Source organism: Columba livia, chromosome 2 (assembly GCF_036013475.1).
Source record: "Columba livia isolate bColLiv1 breed racing homer chromosome 2, bColLiv1.pat.W.v2, whole genome shotgun sequence".
Lineage (NCBI taxonomy): Eukaryota > Metazoa > Chordata > Aves > Columbiformes > Columbidae > Columba > Columba livia.
Window position 1 is genome coordinate 54,205,303 of NC_088603.1, and position 15,710 is coordinate 54,221,012.

At 38.5% G+C, this 15,710-nt stretch overlaps 1 protein-coding gene across 8 annotated transcripts in view; it reads right to left on the bottom strand.

The window, feature by feature from the left end:
* SUGCT (succinyl-CoA:glutarate-CoA transferase) overlaps positions 1–15,710 on the bottom strand; it is a 363,338-nt gene that overhangs the window by 202,568 nt on the left and 145,060 nt on the right. For 6 of the 8 annotated variants that reach the window (XR_010470196.1, XR_010470197.1, XM_065051998.1 and 3 more), the window contains one exon: positions 8,590–8,692. Coding sequence is in view for 4 of the 8 variants with exons in the window: in XM_065051998.1 (XP_064908070.1) it covers positions 8,590–8,692 (103 nt within the window). In the remaining 4 variants the exon portion in view is untranslated. Of the gene's footprint in view, positions 1–3,470; positions 5,728–8,589; positions 8,693–15,710 lie in introns of all 8 variants that reach the window. The other 2 variants (XR_010470194.1, XR_010470195.1) reach the window with 2 other exon arrangements.

Sequence of the window (15,710 nt, forward strand, 5' to 3'; positions counted from 1 at the left end):
ACAACAATTCAGCCAGTCCAGATCCCCCCCACATAGTCTTCCTACCCTCCAGCAGATCAACACTCCCACCCAATTTGGTGTTGCCCACAAACTTACTAAGGGTGCATTCAATCCCCCCATCCAAATCACTTATAAAGAGATTAAACAGAACTGGTCCCAATACTGAGCCCTGGGGAACATCACTCGTGACCAGCCACCAACTGGATTTGGCTCCATTCACCACAATTCTTTGGATCCAGCCATCCAGCCAGTTCTTTACACATCTCAGAGTACACCCATCTAGGCCATGAGCTGCCAGCTTCTTCAGGAGAATGCTGTGGGATACGGTGTCAAAGGCCTTACTGAAATACAAGTACAGAACATCCACAGGCTTTCTCTCATCCACTAAGTGGGTGACCTTGTCATAGAAGGAGATGAGTTCGGTCAAGCAGGACCTGCCTTTCACAAACCCATGCTGACTGGGCCTCTCTTCACACTATGAGACTTCATGGGATAGCCATATACATGTATTCCCAAACTTCCCATACATAAAACAGACTGGGACACATCCAACTTTAGATACATGTGACAACGGGGTTAATTAAAAATACTTTTGGCCCCCCAGTTACTCAGTTTATATGAACAGAAGTGAAAGCTGGGCTCATGCTGTGAGGGATTTCTAAGAAGTTACACATCGTCTAGCTCAGTATGTCTTAAATTTGGATGGCCTTACCCTGAACATACTCTGGTAGTGCCAGATGTCAAATACAGATTCTGTGAAACCAACTGATGTCACTTTGATGAGCTGTAAGGTTAGGGAAGCAGAGTATGACTCCTGCAAGGACAGAAACTGATCCAAGAGCCTGAGGTGCAAGGGACATTATGCTAACACTGAGGACTAACTAGGACTGCGAGGTTTCAAAAGTAGGGTTTTTTTCTGCTATGCTCTTTGCTTCAAAACCTGAGCATGGCTTTTTGACAGGTGTTCTTCTAGAAGAAAATGCTCAAAAAGCCTAGGTGACGTTTTGTACTTTTGAAAGGCCATGAGTCCAATATAACTTTTAAACACAATTTAGTATTTTATGAGAAAAGACATCTAATGAAATGTTTTTGAGAACTTAATATTCTGAGTAACCAACAAATACTTACGTTAATCTTTTCTCAATGGAATGCCTCTGTAAACAGTACCAGCTAAAGACATGCCATTCCATATATGTACACATTTAAAAGAAATTTAAAAAAAATAACATTAAAAATGCTGCTACTAATTAAAAATGCTGCTACTAAGCAATATTTGCTTGCTTGCACAAAAGAAATACAGTACAATCTTTAAGTGCACGCTTCACTTTTCTTCCTGTCAGACTGCTCCCTCATTCAGTGAAGTTTAAGATATTCAAAAGTGGTTTTATTTCTCATAAGTAATGTGTAGCTACAGGTCTTATTTTAATATATATCACTCAAATCACACATAAAAATTAGTTTCCTAAAGGTCATTTCTCTGGTGCTCTCATATTAAAAACTATACTTTCAGAAGCATCTTTGCAACAGTGCTTTAAAGATGAGTTCTAATTTCATGGTGAAGAAACCAAAGTACATAGAAAATTAAGGGCAAAACCACTACACTAGGCTTTTCAGCATTTTCAGCAATATTATATTTTTAAGTGGCCAAAGAATACTTTAAAGAGTTTCATTCACATCCATGAGAACTCAGTCCTGCAGCGTATTTAGCATATGGTGTCACAAGGCAGGCACTCTAAACATGAGGCACACACGTTTAACAACCACCTTTAAACAATTCGATTGAAGTGACTTACCCAACACCACATGTGAACTGTGTGGCAGATGCAGGAAGAGACTCCTGTCTGGCATTCAACTCCTATAAAAATGAAACCGTGTTTCTGCAACCTCTTACCTCTTTCACTACTTCTCATATTCTGAATCAAATGAATTAAGCATCTGACAGACAACCACCTGGTTGAGAAGGCAAGTGCTCTCCTACTCAACAGTTTATCCTGCACCCTTCAGGAACAGAGTATAGCAGAAAGAAATTACTTGATTTAAAAATATCACAGTGCCTACGAATTAGAGGTTTTTCTACAGCAAAGAAAACTGTTGGTGAATTTTCTCACACTGTGTTGTCCTTATTTATTTATTGTGACATTGTTAGAAATCTAAATTCCGGTGTTGAAAAAGCCTAACCATTTTATTTGGTGTAATTATAAGATTTCTAATTTAGGTCTCAAAGCTGATACCTTTGGGCTCACAAAACCCATGAAGGACTCAAATATGTGGCAGCAGGGAAAAGCTTATCTTTTGCATGCACTGTCTGGGGCTCCATTCCAGACTCCAAATTCTCCCCTACCGACCCTTAGAAACCTAGGACAGCAAAGAGCACACCTATGACACTGCAGTCAACTTTCTACCCAAGTCTCTTTGTAAAACAACTAATTCTCTAAAAGTGAGCAGCAGAACTCCCAGGCAAAAAAAAAAACATGTGCAAAAAAGACTATGTTGATATGGTAGACAATAGATTTCCGGAAACTTGTTATCAAACAAGAGTGGATCATTTTATCAGAAACATTTCCAAATGTACTTCAGACTTAGGCAGAGAAACAGCACTGAAAATTTCAGATCAAACTTTAAAATTCTGTAAATGTGTAGGTAAGTGAAAACAAAACCTAATAATAAAGAGTGTTGAACTACCTCCCTTAAAATTCTTTTTCTTATCTAAACAATACATGTATATTAAATGTGTGTACAACAAAACCTGTCGTTAATATAAACACATTTTTTTATTTAGAATGCCATTGTATTTCAAGACTTCTCCATCAGAATCTCTTTATCATTTTAAGACAGGCAGGCCAGCCAAAAACATGGCATAGACATGGACCACATTTTACTATAGCCAAAATTTATAAAACACTTCGTATTACAATATTTCTCATACCAAAATTCAAGTGCTGTCTCATTTTGAGCCCTTCCTAGAACATCTGGATATAGAACTATCTCATAACACATATAAAGCCTGCATGATTGTGTATAAGTGGGAATCACATATACAAACAGTCTTAGAATTGGATTTTCCATTTCACTTCTTTAAACTATGTTCCATTCCTTAATGCTTTCCACTTGAGAACAGAATCCACTTTCCTAAATTTCCCACAAACCAAAAGCTTGAAAACATTTGTAATTTAGTATAAAAGAGCTACTTTTGACAAAATTAAAGGGTCGGGTATGGTTGGTGGTATGGGTTTTTTTCATTGCATAACATTTAAGAGTCGAGGTAAAAAGTTGGCTTGAAACACCAAATCAAAGCTACGCAGTACACATTTTCAACTTAGCAAAACAGGCAGGAATAGAGCTGAATTTCTGTTTCAAACCAGAATTTAAATTTTAGACACCTTAGCATGGATGTTTCACTTTCAATAAACTGGTGTTTTTAAATGGAAAAACACTTCATCGGAAAATGTCCAACTAGTTTTAGTACTTACTTAGTAGACACATGCAAAATTTAATTCCTCTCTTTCTCTTGTCTGTTAGGAATTATTTCCAGACACATCAGATTACCTCAGGCCTCCATCACTGCTTTTCAGTTGCAGAAAACTCCACATGTAAAAATTCCCTGCAGTATCATGAACATGAATACAATTCTCTTGACTTGGGACAGCTCTGAGTGTGCCACAAAAGTCTATTTCAACAAAGAATAACAATTAAAACATGATCATATTAAAAACAACAACAACACAACCCAACAACATGCATAAGACGATTTAAAAAAAAACCCACCAACATAACACACTTTATATCTTTTGCTGTTTTGTGTGTTCACAGCACTGATTGCAGAAGCTTTTACCAGATGATAGGAAATTTTTGCCAGGGTGTGTTCAAGTGAACTTACTTCCAAACTTAGAGACAATCTGGAGGTTAATAAATAAAAAAAAGCTACCACTTTCATAAGTTTCCACAAATAATAAACTTAAAACATCAGATAACTTCCAGCTATCAGATATTTTAATACTTCAATTTACTGTGGGTTTTTTTCTGAGGCATATTCAGAGAAATGGCTAAAGGAACTGTAATGGCCTTCTGGGACAGGAAGACTACGGTTTCTGTAAAAAATGTTAAATTAATTTTTATTGGGATGCAAAGTCAGGGAAGGGTTGTTAAGGGATGGCCTCTTGCCACAGGGTGGAGTTTTGTTTTGGTATCCTTTTAGAGTCTGCAGGTGTTTGGCAGGAGCTGAAATCAGGGCCAGCTGTGATATTTCAGCTCTGATATTTCCCTCCCCATATTTCTCAGAAGTGATGCATCAGGATGATGTCTTACACCTGATGTGCTCAACTTGTGTGGTATGACTCTAACTGCTGGGGGGGTGCAGTGAGGGAAAGTACCACTGCATGGCTTTCCTATTTATTTTCAGTTGGCAGCATTCATATAGTAAAATACATCAACATGAATGCATTTAATCCAGTAAAGCATGAGATAACAAACAATTTACTAAACTGCGCATAACATTTCTGGGTTGTTTTGTTGCTTCTTATATATGCCAGACATTTAATTAAAGTAATAACACTGTATAAGAACTGTGAAAGACATTGCATTATGGAAAAAGGAAGAGTAATGTTTTAAAGAAAACGAAAAATCCCTGCAGTCCCCTCACTTAACCAGCAAAGATCCCCATTCTTACATACTTAGCTGCAGTACAGTGTGTACCTGGTTTGGTTTTGTTTTATCTTTTGGGAGAATTTGAGTAGTTTCTATTAAAAATGGTATTCTCTTTTAAGTTTGTTTTGTTTGGAAAACCTCAAACCACGTTGTATTTCATACACATGTTCCCCAGGGTATGTTAAATGGGACCATACTGAGGTCACTAGTAAGTTTTTAAAATGTTTTAAGAATTCCTTTAATGTTTGTACTATCTTGGCCTGGTTAAAAGAACACATTTTTAAAAAATAGCTTGAAAAAGTCAGACTATAAAAAGGCTTCATTAAAATTGTCTATACTGTACTTTTAAGAGTTTGTAAGAACTTTTACAAACATTCTTTCCTCCCTCTTGTTTTTAAGAAAATTGTTCCCTTAACTAGCAAAACTGCTCCTCTTTCTCTCAGCCTTTTTATCCATACATCCACAAGTACACATATACTTCTATCCACAGGCTGATTTACTTAGCAGTTCAAATGCCTGTGGTATTCATTTTAACTTCACAAATGAATAAAAGATTATTATCAGTGGGAAAAGTGGACATTTCACTCCATTCATGGAAAAAACAGTATCACCTGGCTCTCCAACTTAGTAAAAAATGTCATGTTTTTTGGCAGCTCGCTTGGAGTATGACTGAAGCTGTTAATGATATTAACAAAATGTCCTGGGATCAAAAATGTGTTGGTTTATCTCAGCTTATAGAAGTTATACAAACCACTCTTGGCCTTGAGAGTTCTGAGGTTCTTCTAGTTAAAATAAAATAAAATGCGAAAGCAAAACCCACCTGTAGCTGATTAAGTTTCATTAGACTTTTTTGGTCATCTCCTTTACTTATCTTTCCTATGTCTTCCGTCTTGCTTCCATTCCCCCCTAGCATTATTCCAGCCTCCTTCCAGCATTTCTGGTTTTGCCTGGTACCAGCCTGATGCACCCTTTGTGACATGCTTCACAACTGAGCTGGCATATGCTTTGATGGTTGTTGATGTCCACACAGTGCATCTTCATCACTAATGGTGCAAGACCGCATTCAAATGAATGATGGTTGCACTACAGACATCAAAAATTCATAGATGAAATAGGAAGACAAAGGCAACAAAATGAAGTTAAAAAATTGAATTGTGTTCCGATTCAGTTCTGCTGGTAATGCCCCAAATGGAGGAGGTCAGCAAAACCTAGGTACTATCCACTAGTGGTAGAACAGAGTTTCTATATATTGAAGTATCATCAAGTTTGATGTTTTTCTGGAGTCCTTGCAATGGCTGAAAACAAATGACTATGAAAAGCAGATTACTGAGTTACAATAAACTCATTTTACATGACACTGTTTGAACTTGTTATGCAGTATTAGTAAGTAAGGTTATTAAACGCAAGCTGAGTGACATTTTTCCTAGGAATACATTTTCTCAACTAAATGGATCCTGAAAAAAAAAAACACACCATATTATAAAAGGAGCACTGTGAAGAATTATTACAAAGGTCTCATACTTAATGACTGGGTTGAGCTTTACACATGAGAAAAATTTTGCTGTGATTACAGTGTGGTGGTGGGTGCTAGTTTTTCCCTGTTACAACTGGCATTTCATAGTGCAGAGGGTACCAGCATTATGGATTCTCGGGTGTTACTAGACTTCTGCCCTACTCTTAAACGTAGTCTCATGGCATTGTCATGCATTTTGAAGTTTCAGAAACTGAAACTGCAGACTGGCTAATGAAAGAGCAAAGTTATACACAAGGATGGGTGTTTATCCCAGACACATGCTATCTATACAGCAGCAGAAGGATGAGCAAGCGGAGGGAGATCGGGTGAGGTACAACAGCAAAAACTACACTTCAGAAGAAATGTGAAGGAGAACAGCTTTGCTCGAACTGTCCCCAGGCTTCTAAATCCAAGCTATGGATAAGTGACTCAGGGCAATCAAGTCACCTGTGAAGGTATGAAGTCTTCACCACCAAAATAAAAATTCATGTAGAATTTAGCAAAATATACTTAAGAGGCTGAGTATGCTACTCTCTGAACTGCTGATCTGCTGGATGGTCTCTCAAACATGAAAAGGTGGACTGGGGATTTAATTTTATGTAAGTGATGTAAAGTAAATATCTGTCATAAGAGCAATACTTTAAAATGTCAACACCTTTCCATATTTCAACAAAAAAGAGGATGGAACTGCATAATTCCCCCTCCCGCTTGAACAAAACAATAATTGTGAGAAAATGCTTAAGGGGCAGGCAGCACTAGAAGTGAAACAAATGGATAACATGCAGCATCTCCACAAACACTGACATTTCGTTTCCAATAGTAATAAGAACACAGTGTCTGAGGGTGTAGAAACAACAACATTTTCAAGCAGTTTCCTGAGGAAAAAAAGAGATCAGTATGACCCTTTCCAAGAAAATACTTTGAAAAACCTGCCATATGGTGGTATCTAACTGCAAAGCACCACGACACCTTTTATAGTAATAGCCTGACATATATATAATAGATGTAACTATAACACACAATAACAATACATTAAAAATAATATTTAGGTGAATTCTAACAAAAGCAAGGTAACCAAGATAACCTCTCTTCAATTTGGGAGGTAATGGCCATCCCATGACATACTAAGTTTTAAAAAGTCTCTTGCAGAGTGGAACTGACTTCTTAGAATTCACAGCATCAAAAGAAAGCAAAGAATATTTTTCCAATGTTGCCCCAAGTACAGCCAAGTCAACCACATTCTGAGTAAAATAAAGACTCTTCTTGTATATTCTTCAAAGCCTAACCTTAATCCCTGTGAAAGTTATGAAGTGAAAAGTTTGGCCCATGCATACTTTACAGCATGGTACTACATCATTTTACGGAGGAAGAGCATATTTATTTAAGAAAATAAAAAACTGCTTTCCTTGCAGTAGCCAAAAAAGTATTGTCTCATACCTCTAAAAGTACAATAAACATATTTATAACAAACATATTTATTATGAACACATTTCCTCATGATAGAGATTCTGTTCTTCTTTACCAAAGACTGCAATTGTATTCACAATCCTGACAAACACTTCTTGATAGTAGACATGGGCACATACAGGATTGGCTGCCTTTTTTTTCCCTTATAATGGTCAATTATTTTTCTGTTTACTCTCATTATTATAAATTAAATTAATGAAGATTGATTACACAATAGAATAGCTGTAAAAGATGATGTTACACTATTGAAAAGAGTATAATTCAGGTCTGTGTTGGGCCCTTTAACCTATTATAAGCCAGAGGGTGAGAAAAGGAGGAAGGATCATGGATTATGCAGATAATATAACTCTAGAGATACTAAAAAAATAAATTTTTTATAGTTAAGTATAGATGCAATTCAGTAAAAGACTTGACATTTAAATTAAATAAATAAAAAGCTGTAATATTCTCAGCCAGGGAATCCACCAGGCCAAGAAAAGGTTAAAATCTTTCTGTGTATGACCTCTGTACTGCATTTTTCTGCTTCCAGTCAAAAAGTTGCCCATTTTTTTCAAACAGTATAGATTCTGTACAGATTCTCCATAAAGAAAATCAATTGCTTGCAGACTGCAAGAAATATACTTTTCTGTGTATTTATCTGACAAAATGCTATTACATAATATATTTCAGTTTCATTCCCTGTTTTACCAGCCATTTTTGAAAGACAGACTCCATCCATGACATGGAATACCTATGGTTTAATGCATTATAGCAAAACTTGTGTTCCCAATCATACAATTCATTTAAGGATCTATATTTATTTCTTATTATGCCATTTTATTTGCTCAAACTCAGTCCACCATATAACTCTCATATCCCATTTTGAAGTAGCTCAAATCAGGTCTGAGTGGCAGGAAAAGTGATCATTACTCAGCATTTGTAAAACACATGTAATAATGTATAGAAAAGACATGGTGAGAACCAACCTGAGGATCCGAGAATACTTGCTGTATATTGTTGATTGGGCCATATGGAACCCCACTACCTTCAAAGAGCTGCAACCATTCAATCGTTGCTTTTTCTGAAAACCTGAGAGCAAATAAGAAGCATGTGGTTTCAACTTTGTGCTTTCAGATTCTGAAAAAATGTATAGCATGTCTCCTCCCTCTCTCACTGCTTCCATACTCTTCCCCACTGATTTCTTTCCAGGCACTGAATAACACAACGAAAATGTACTACACATGTTCTTCAGAAATGCAAAACCCAAAGACACAGGGGGAAAGAACATAACTGAACTGACTTCTATTTCTATCTGATCATCTGAAGCAATCCAGCAATGACATAAAGCTAAATTTATCTTCAGTTTCAAATAAGGATCAATGGGTTTCCTCCAGTCCTTAATTACACTAATGTGCTTCACATTTGTTTTCTTTTATGTACGTATTTAACAACCAAAAGATAGCTATAATGTGGGTACGAGTCTAACATGAGACACTGTTCACTGAAAGCTGATGTAAAGCACCACACTGTTTTTCCTCTATTACATCCAAAACACATGTCAGGATTAACAGCTGCATTTGTTGGTCAGATAGCAACATTGGTTACATATTTATTTGTTGTATGACTGTGTAACCTATCCTAAGGACATCCGGTTCAACATATGTACACTGTGGCTACGCTGGTGAACACAGAACTCCAAGTCCTTATATCCCATACAAAAGCTCAGCTTATTTATTTCTAAGCATTCACTTCAATAACTGGAAGTGCACCTCTCTCATTCCTCTCCTTTGCTTGACACTTCTTTCCTCATCTACCCAACTGAGTTACATAGATGAACAAAAAACACTCTTGAAGCAAGACCAGTCACTGAGAGATGGTATTTTCTATAGCCATCTGGGATTCTGAATCAAAAGTGAACTTATTTGAAGATAGCATCTTAAGCTTCATGAAGGTAAGTAACACAGAAATCTACCAGATGATCATAAATATCTACTTCATGATACGTACAATACTGAAAATAAATTGTGATGTAAATACCTGAAGAAAATGAAATTAAAAGCAACCTTAGTAAGGGACACGCAGTTACTGGTATCCTGTAGCTTCCTTCTAGCATGTTATTATGCAAAACAAATCTTCCAAGTTTCTGACAGTAAGTTAATAGAGATAAAGCCCAAAAGCACAAAACCCCTCAAATCAGTGAAGTCAAGCATTGTAAACTTCTTTTTATACACATGCAGAGACTGGCTGCAAAGTATTTTATGCTACTTTTAGACTAAAGAAAAAACCTAGTGACAGTGACAAGTTACAGTTATATTAAGTATACAGATCCAAGCTTCACAGTATTTCTTCCTGTGCAGGAACAGCTTCCCCAACGTTTGAGGGAATAAAACCTGATACTAAATGCATTTTGCACTCCAGACAAACAGGAAAATGCACAACTTTTGCACTGCTCTTCCTCAGAAACAGAAGCTTTAGTCCTGCTGAATACATATGACGTTAACAAATACCAGTAGAAATGAGAGGAGTAATAATACAGAAAAATGAGAATAAAAGACTTTAAATGTGAAAAATGTTATGAAATGAAACATCACTTCGAAGAAATGAAGCATAATGAAGCTTTACTTCTAAAGAAAACAGATATGAGATTATTGCACTGTTCAATTATAAGCTTCATTGAACGTTAAAGTTATTTCATGGTAAAGATGTAGTCAGCCGTAAAGATAATGCCACTCTCAGACACATCTAGGATCCATCTAATTTAGTACTCTGTTGCTGACCATACCTAGAACCACATACATTGCAGAAAATGGGCGGAAAAAGGTAACTATAGAGAGGTAGATAGTCACTGAGGAAGGAGGCTGCAGCCATTAGGAAAGCAGGATTTTAATTTAAAATATAATTTTATTTCCCTTCAGTACTCTCCGGCAACAATTCTCACAATCTGTATATTCCTGTTATTCACAGTCTTCTACTACTAAGGTTTGGGGCTCAAACTACTGCACAGTGTAAACATGACTCACAAAACTGTTTCACATCAGGCCACTTCCCTCCCAAGATGCTTCAAAATTCATATCCCACTAACTCCCTTTTTATAAAATTAAACTTTTTTCAGCTACGACTTTTTCTAACAGCTCAACATCCACCACTATGTCATTTCTAACAGAAATCTATTAAAGGACTTTTGGACTCTGAAGACCATCACTAAGAAATTATTGTAATTCTTAATATTCATACCATCATTCCCTTGATCTATTAGTAATGAATAAGCCCTGCTATGTTATGTTCCTCGTACTTCTTTTAATGAAAGAATTTATAAATATCCTCCTGGGTTTAAAAACAAACCAAAAGCAACCAAAACACAAAGCCCAACAAAATTAAACCAAACCAACAAACAAAAAAACCCAAACACACAAACCCACGCAGATTTCAGATTTTAAAGGACAGCTTGAAAATGAAGTGTTTTTAATGGGAGTGTCAATTCTCTACATCTGCATAATCAGTACGCTGCTACCTAATGTCACGGCAAATCTGAATCATTTTCAAGACATACATTCTTCTTCATTAATATTATTACAAGTGACTTAATATACAGTGGAGTGAGTGCATGCATTGCAAAATTTCTATGGGGTGTATGAATTCCTGAATTTTAGCTTCTGCTTAGACTTTTCTTCCCTATGTAAGAGACTGAAAAAGAAAACACACACACAATTTTGAAGAAGACAATTGATGTTCTATTTAAAAAATAGTTGGTTTGAATGTACATAACAGTAATAATAGTCTTCCTTATTTATTTAATGGTGGTTGGAGATAATTCCTAAAAGCTTTCAACTCAGGCAAAGATATAAAAATCCCACATTCTGTCACCATCAAAGGAGAGACACAGCATTTCCTCCTGAAATTGAAACTCTTGACCTAAATCTGATGTAGAATAGCTTCCTTTATTTATGGTAAAAATAGGCCGTTGAGAGCATATTGTTAAGCAAACTCCTTAAAAACAAAACAGAACATCACCACTTGCTAATAAAGGTCTATTATTTAGATTTTGAGAAAAACAGCATGCAACTATTTGGTTCATTCAGTTCTGTTTTATATATTGCAATATCTGTTGTACAGCATAAATGGAGAAATACTGTTTCAAAAGCTGGTGAAAGACAAGACTTGGATAAAAAAAATGCCTAAGTTCACCACTCTGATGTCAGTTGCACAGACTTTGATATTTTTTTTTTCTTTTTTGCTAACCTGTTAAATTCTCTGCATCTAAATAAAATTTTTAAAACCACACAAATAAATACCATAAGATTCTTTACAGCAAAAAGCTGATGTTTAGGTTGCTAGGTATCAATCGATATCATGCTCAGCAATCCAAAATATCAATAAAAGACCTTTGACAAAAAAATCACACAAGAAGTAAAAGACTGAAATTGTCCCCTGAAAATTAAAAGCCCTACCAGCAGGAATTTACAAGGCCCGGACAATCTTTCTCCCTTTAACATTTCATCTAAAACATTTTTATTTGTTTTGATAATGCCTTCTATAAATATTATAGAATCATAGAATGTCCTGAGCTGGAAGGGACGCACAAGGATCATCGAGTCCAACTCCTGTCCCTGCATATGACAACCCCACAGTTCACACCATTTTTCTGTTATATAAGATGATACCTCTAGTATCTAGATTCCGTGACTACAGGAAAGCGTTATACCATAGTGTTTCCTGTGAGGATCAGATCATGTCAGAGACTTATTAAAAATCCATTTCCATAAAACTTCTAGTTTAACTTACACATAAATATCTAGAAATGGGCTTCACAGAATCATAGAATGCCCTCAGTTGGAAGAGACTCAAAAAGACTGAGTCCAACTCCTGGCCCTGCATACAACCCCAAAATTCACACCACATGCCTGAGTGCATTGTCCAGTCTCTTTCTTGTACACCGTCAGGCTTGGGGCCGTGACACCTCCCTGGGGAGCCTGTTCCAGTGCTCCACCACCCTCTGGGTAAAGAACCTTCTCCTAATGTCCATCTTGAATCTCCTCCGGCACATCTTCCTGCCATTGCCTCGGGTTCTGTCACTGGTCACCAGAGAGAAGAGATCAGTGCCTGCCCCTCCTCCTCCCCTTGTGAGGAAGCTGGAGCTGCCATGAGCTCCAGGTGAGGCCGCACCAGTGCGGAGCAGAGCGGGACAATCACCGGGCTCACTGCTGGCTCACGTTCAACTTGCTGTCCACCAAAACCCCCCAGTCTCTTTCTGCAGAGCTGCTCTCCAGCATTTCATTCCGTACTCTGGATGTACAGCCAGGGTCACCATGTCCCAGGTACAAAATCTGGTACTTGCTCTTGTTGAACTTCATGCGACTGGTGACTGCCCAGTTCTTGAACTGTTCAGATCCCTCTACAGGAGAATCATCCCTTACAATTTCAGTCTCCAAAAAAGGAAAGGTACTGTTCCTGCACTGGTGTACCTCACAGTCAGATAACCAGGTAGCAAAAGGTAAACCTCTAGTGCACACGGGGGAGAGCTAATATCGTTAGTCTCTGGCCTGCGGGACTCCTTTCTGCCAAAACCCGAAACAAGAGTAAATGCATAAGGTTTGTCCTGGGAAACTCAATGCAAAAGGAGGTGTCAGAAAAATGCAGCAGCTCTGGCCACTGCATGACCAACAAACAGCAGAGACAGCCACCAAGTCTCCCTAAAACAGAAATCAACCTTAAAATTACACCAAACAACCTCAAATCACCAAATAACCAACCTCAACCAAGCTAAACCAACAAACCTAAAACGACCAACCGAACACATCCAACCGAAACCCCACTTAAACAGCCCCAAACCCATCAAGCTTGAACGGCCTACAAACACACAACCTGCAAAAAACCTACCTCAAACAAACAACTAGCCTGAACAAAACACTCCAAAACAACTCACAGAAACCCAGCTAAAGCAACCAACTTAAACCACCACTCAAAACAACAACAAGCTCCTAACAAGGTAGAAACAAACAACCTACAAACAAAGAACCTACAAACAACCTAATTAGAACCTCATTCAGTGTAAAAAAAGCAACCGAAAACAACCAGCTGTAAACAACCAGCCTCAACCAACCAACCAACCTCAATCAACAGGCCTCAACCAACCTAAACCAGCCTGGAACAAACAACCTCACCCATCACAAAGAAAAACAGCCTCCACAAAGCAACCTAAACCAAATATCTTGAAACAACCTACCTCATACAAACAAGCCTGAACTAAGAAACCCTAAACAAACAACCTCGAACACTGAACATTCAACAACAAACCTCCAGCTACCTACGATCGGTGCACAAACAATCGGAATGGAAAAGGAGGTGTCAGGGCCACCCAGCAGCTGTGCCCAGTGCACGGCCACCAAACGGCAGGGACAGCCCCTGGACCTCCTGGGCACAGGAACTGCCTCGGGGCAGCACCCCAAAGGCTTCCTCCATAGGATGCTGGGCAGAGGGCTGGCAGGCGGGGCTGCTGCGGGCGGGGCTGCACACAGGGGCACCGTCACCCCACGTCACAATGCCAGCACCCGGCAACACAGCGGTCACAATGCCCTGGGCAGGATAAGAAGGAGCAGCCTCCCGTGTGCACTGCCAGAGCTGGCCCAGGGGCAGCCCCAACACATCCCAGAGGAAGCCCTTGAAGAGCTGGTGGAATTCCTTGGTGGGGAGTGAGGGAGGAGAAGACTGGAGGCTGGACGAGGCTGCTGGAGGTTCTCTGCTGCACGACTCCTCTTTTGGATGGAAACCCTTGTCAGCTGGACAGCAGTGGACAACCAAGGGAATGACGTCTGGAGGAGCACTACAGAGCTCGCTGTCCTCATCCCCTGCAGAGCCAGAGGCAGCAGTGGTAAGAAATAGGATGCAGAGATGCTGCCAGGGGTTCCAGTGCTTTGGAGCAGCCACCGCTGTCCTGACAGGTATGCGAAAGATTCTTGTCCCCAAGGTGCACTCTCGGAAGTGAGGCCCCTTACCACGACTTCTTTGGCACATTTTGCCAACCTACTTCAACGCATGTACCCAAAACCACATTCATACGCTAAGCTACTGAAACCACCAACCTAAAAGAACCAATCTAAAACATCCAACTTAAAATAATCTAAATAACCTATATCCAGTGACCTAAACCACGATAAAGCAAACAAGCTCAACCAAACGACCTAAACCAACCTAAAACTACAACAAAAAAAGAAAACATCCTAAACAAAAAACAGCTTAGAACATCCCACCTACAACAATCAACCTAAAATACCAGCCTAAACCAACCAACTAAATAACCTCAACCAAAAGTCACCTCAACCAACCAACCCAACCCAGCCAACCCTAACCGCTCAGCCTTCAAGAACCAGCCTCTAACAAACACCCTCAAAACAACCTTCCTCAAAAAAACCTAAAACCACCTACACACCCTGAACCAAGACACCTCAACCAAAAATCTAAACCAGACTAAGACAACCTACCCCAAAAAACCTCTCTGAAAAAACATCAAGCAAACAGCCTAACAGAAACGAGGAAAACCAACCCACCTAAAACAAACAACACAAATCAACTTCCACAAAATGACATCAAACTACCTAAACCAACCTAAAACAGAAACCTAAACCAAGTAATTTAAGACCACCAACCTCTACCAAACTCAAACAAACTTAAAACAACCTAAACCAACAAGGTTTAAACGCCTTACACAACCTACAAAGAACCCAGAAATAACCTAGACGCAACCTCACACAGCATCAAACAACCAACTGCACAAATCAACCCTAAAACAACTAATGGAAACAGAGTAAAAACAACCAACTTAAACCAACATTCAACCAAACAAGAATAAAAAAAACAAGGTAAAACAAACAAGCTACAAAAAAAAAAAAAAAAAAAAAAAAAAAAAAAAAAAGGGAGGAACACAGAAGACAGAAACAAGCTACAAAGAACTACACAGAACCTCATCAAGGGGAAAAAAGCAACCAAGCCCAACCAACTCTAAACAAGCAAACCCAACCAACCGACAATCTCAAGCAACCAGCCTCAGCCAACCTCAAACAGCCAGCCTCCAACCACCTAAGCTAACCTAAACAACCTGAAAGAAGACACC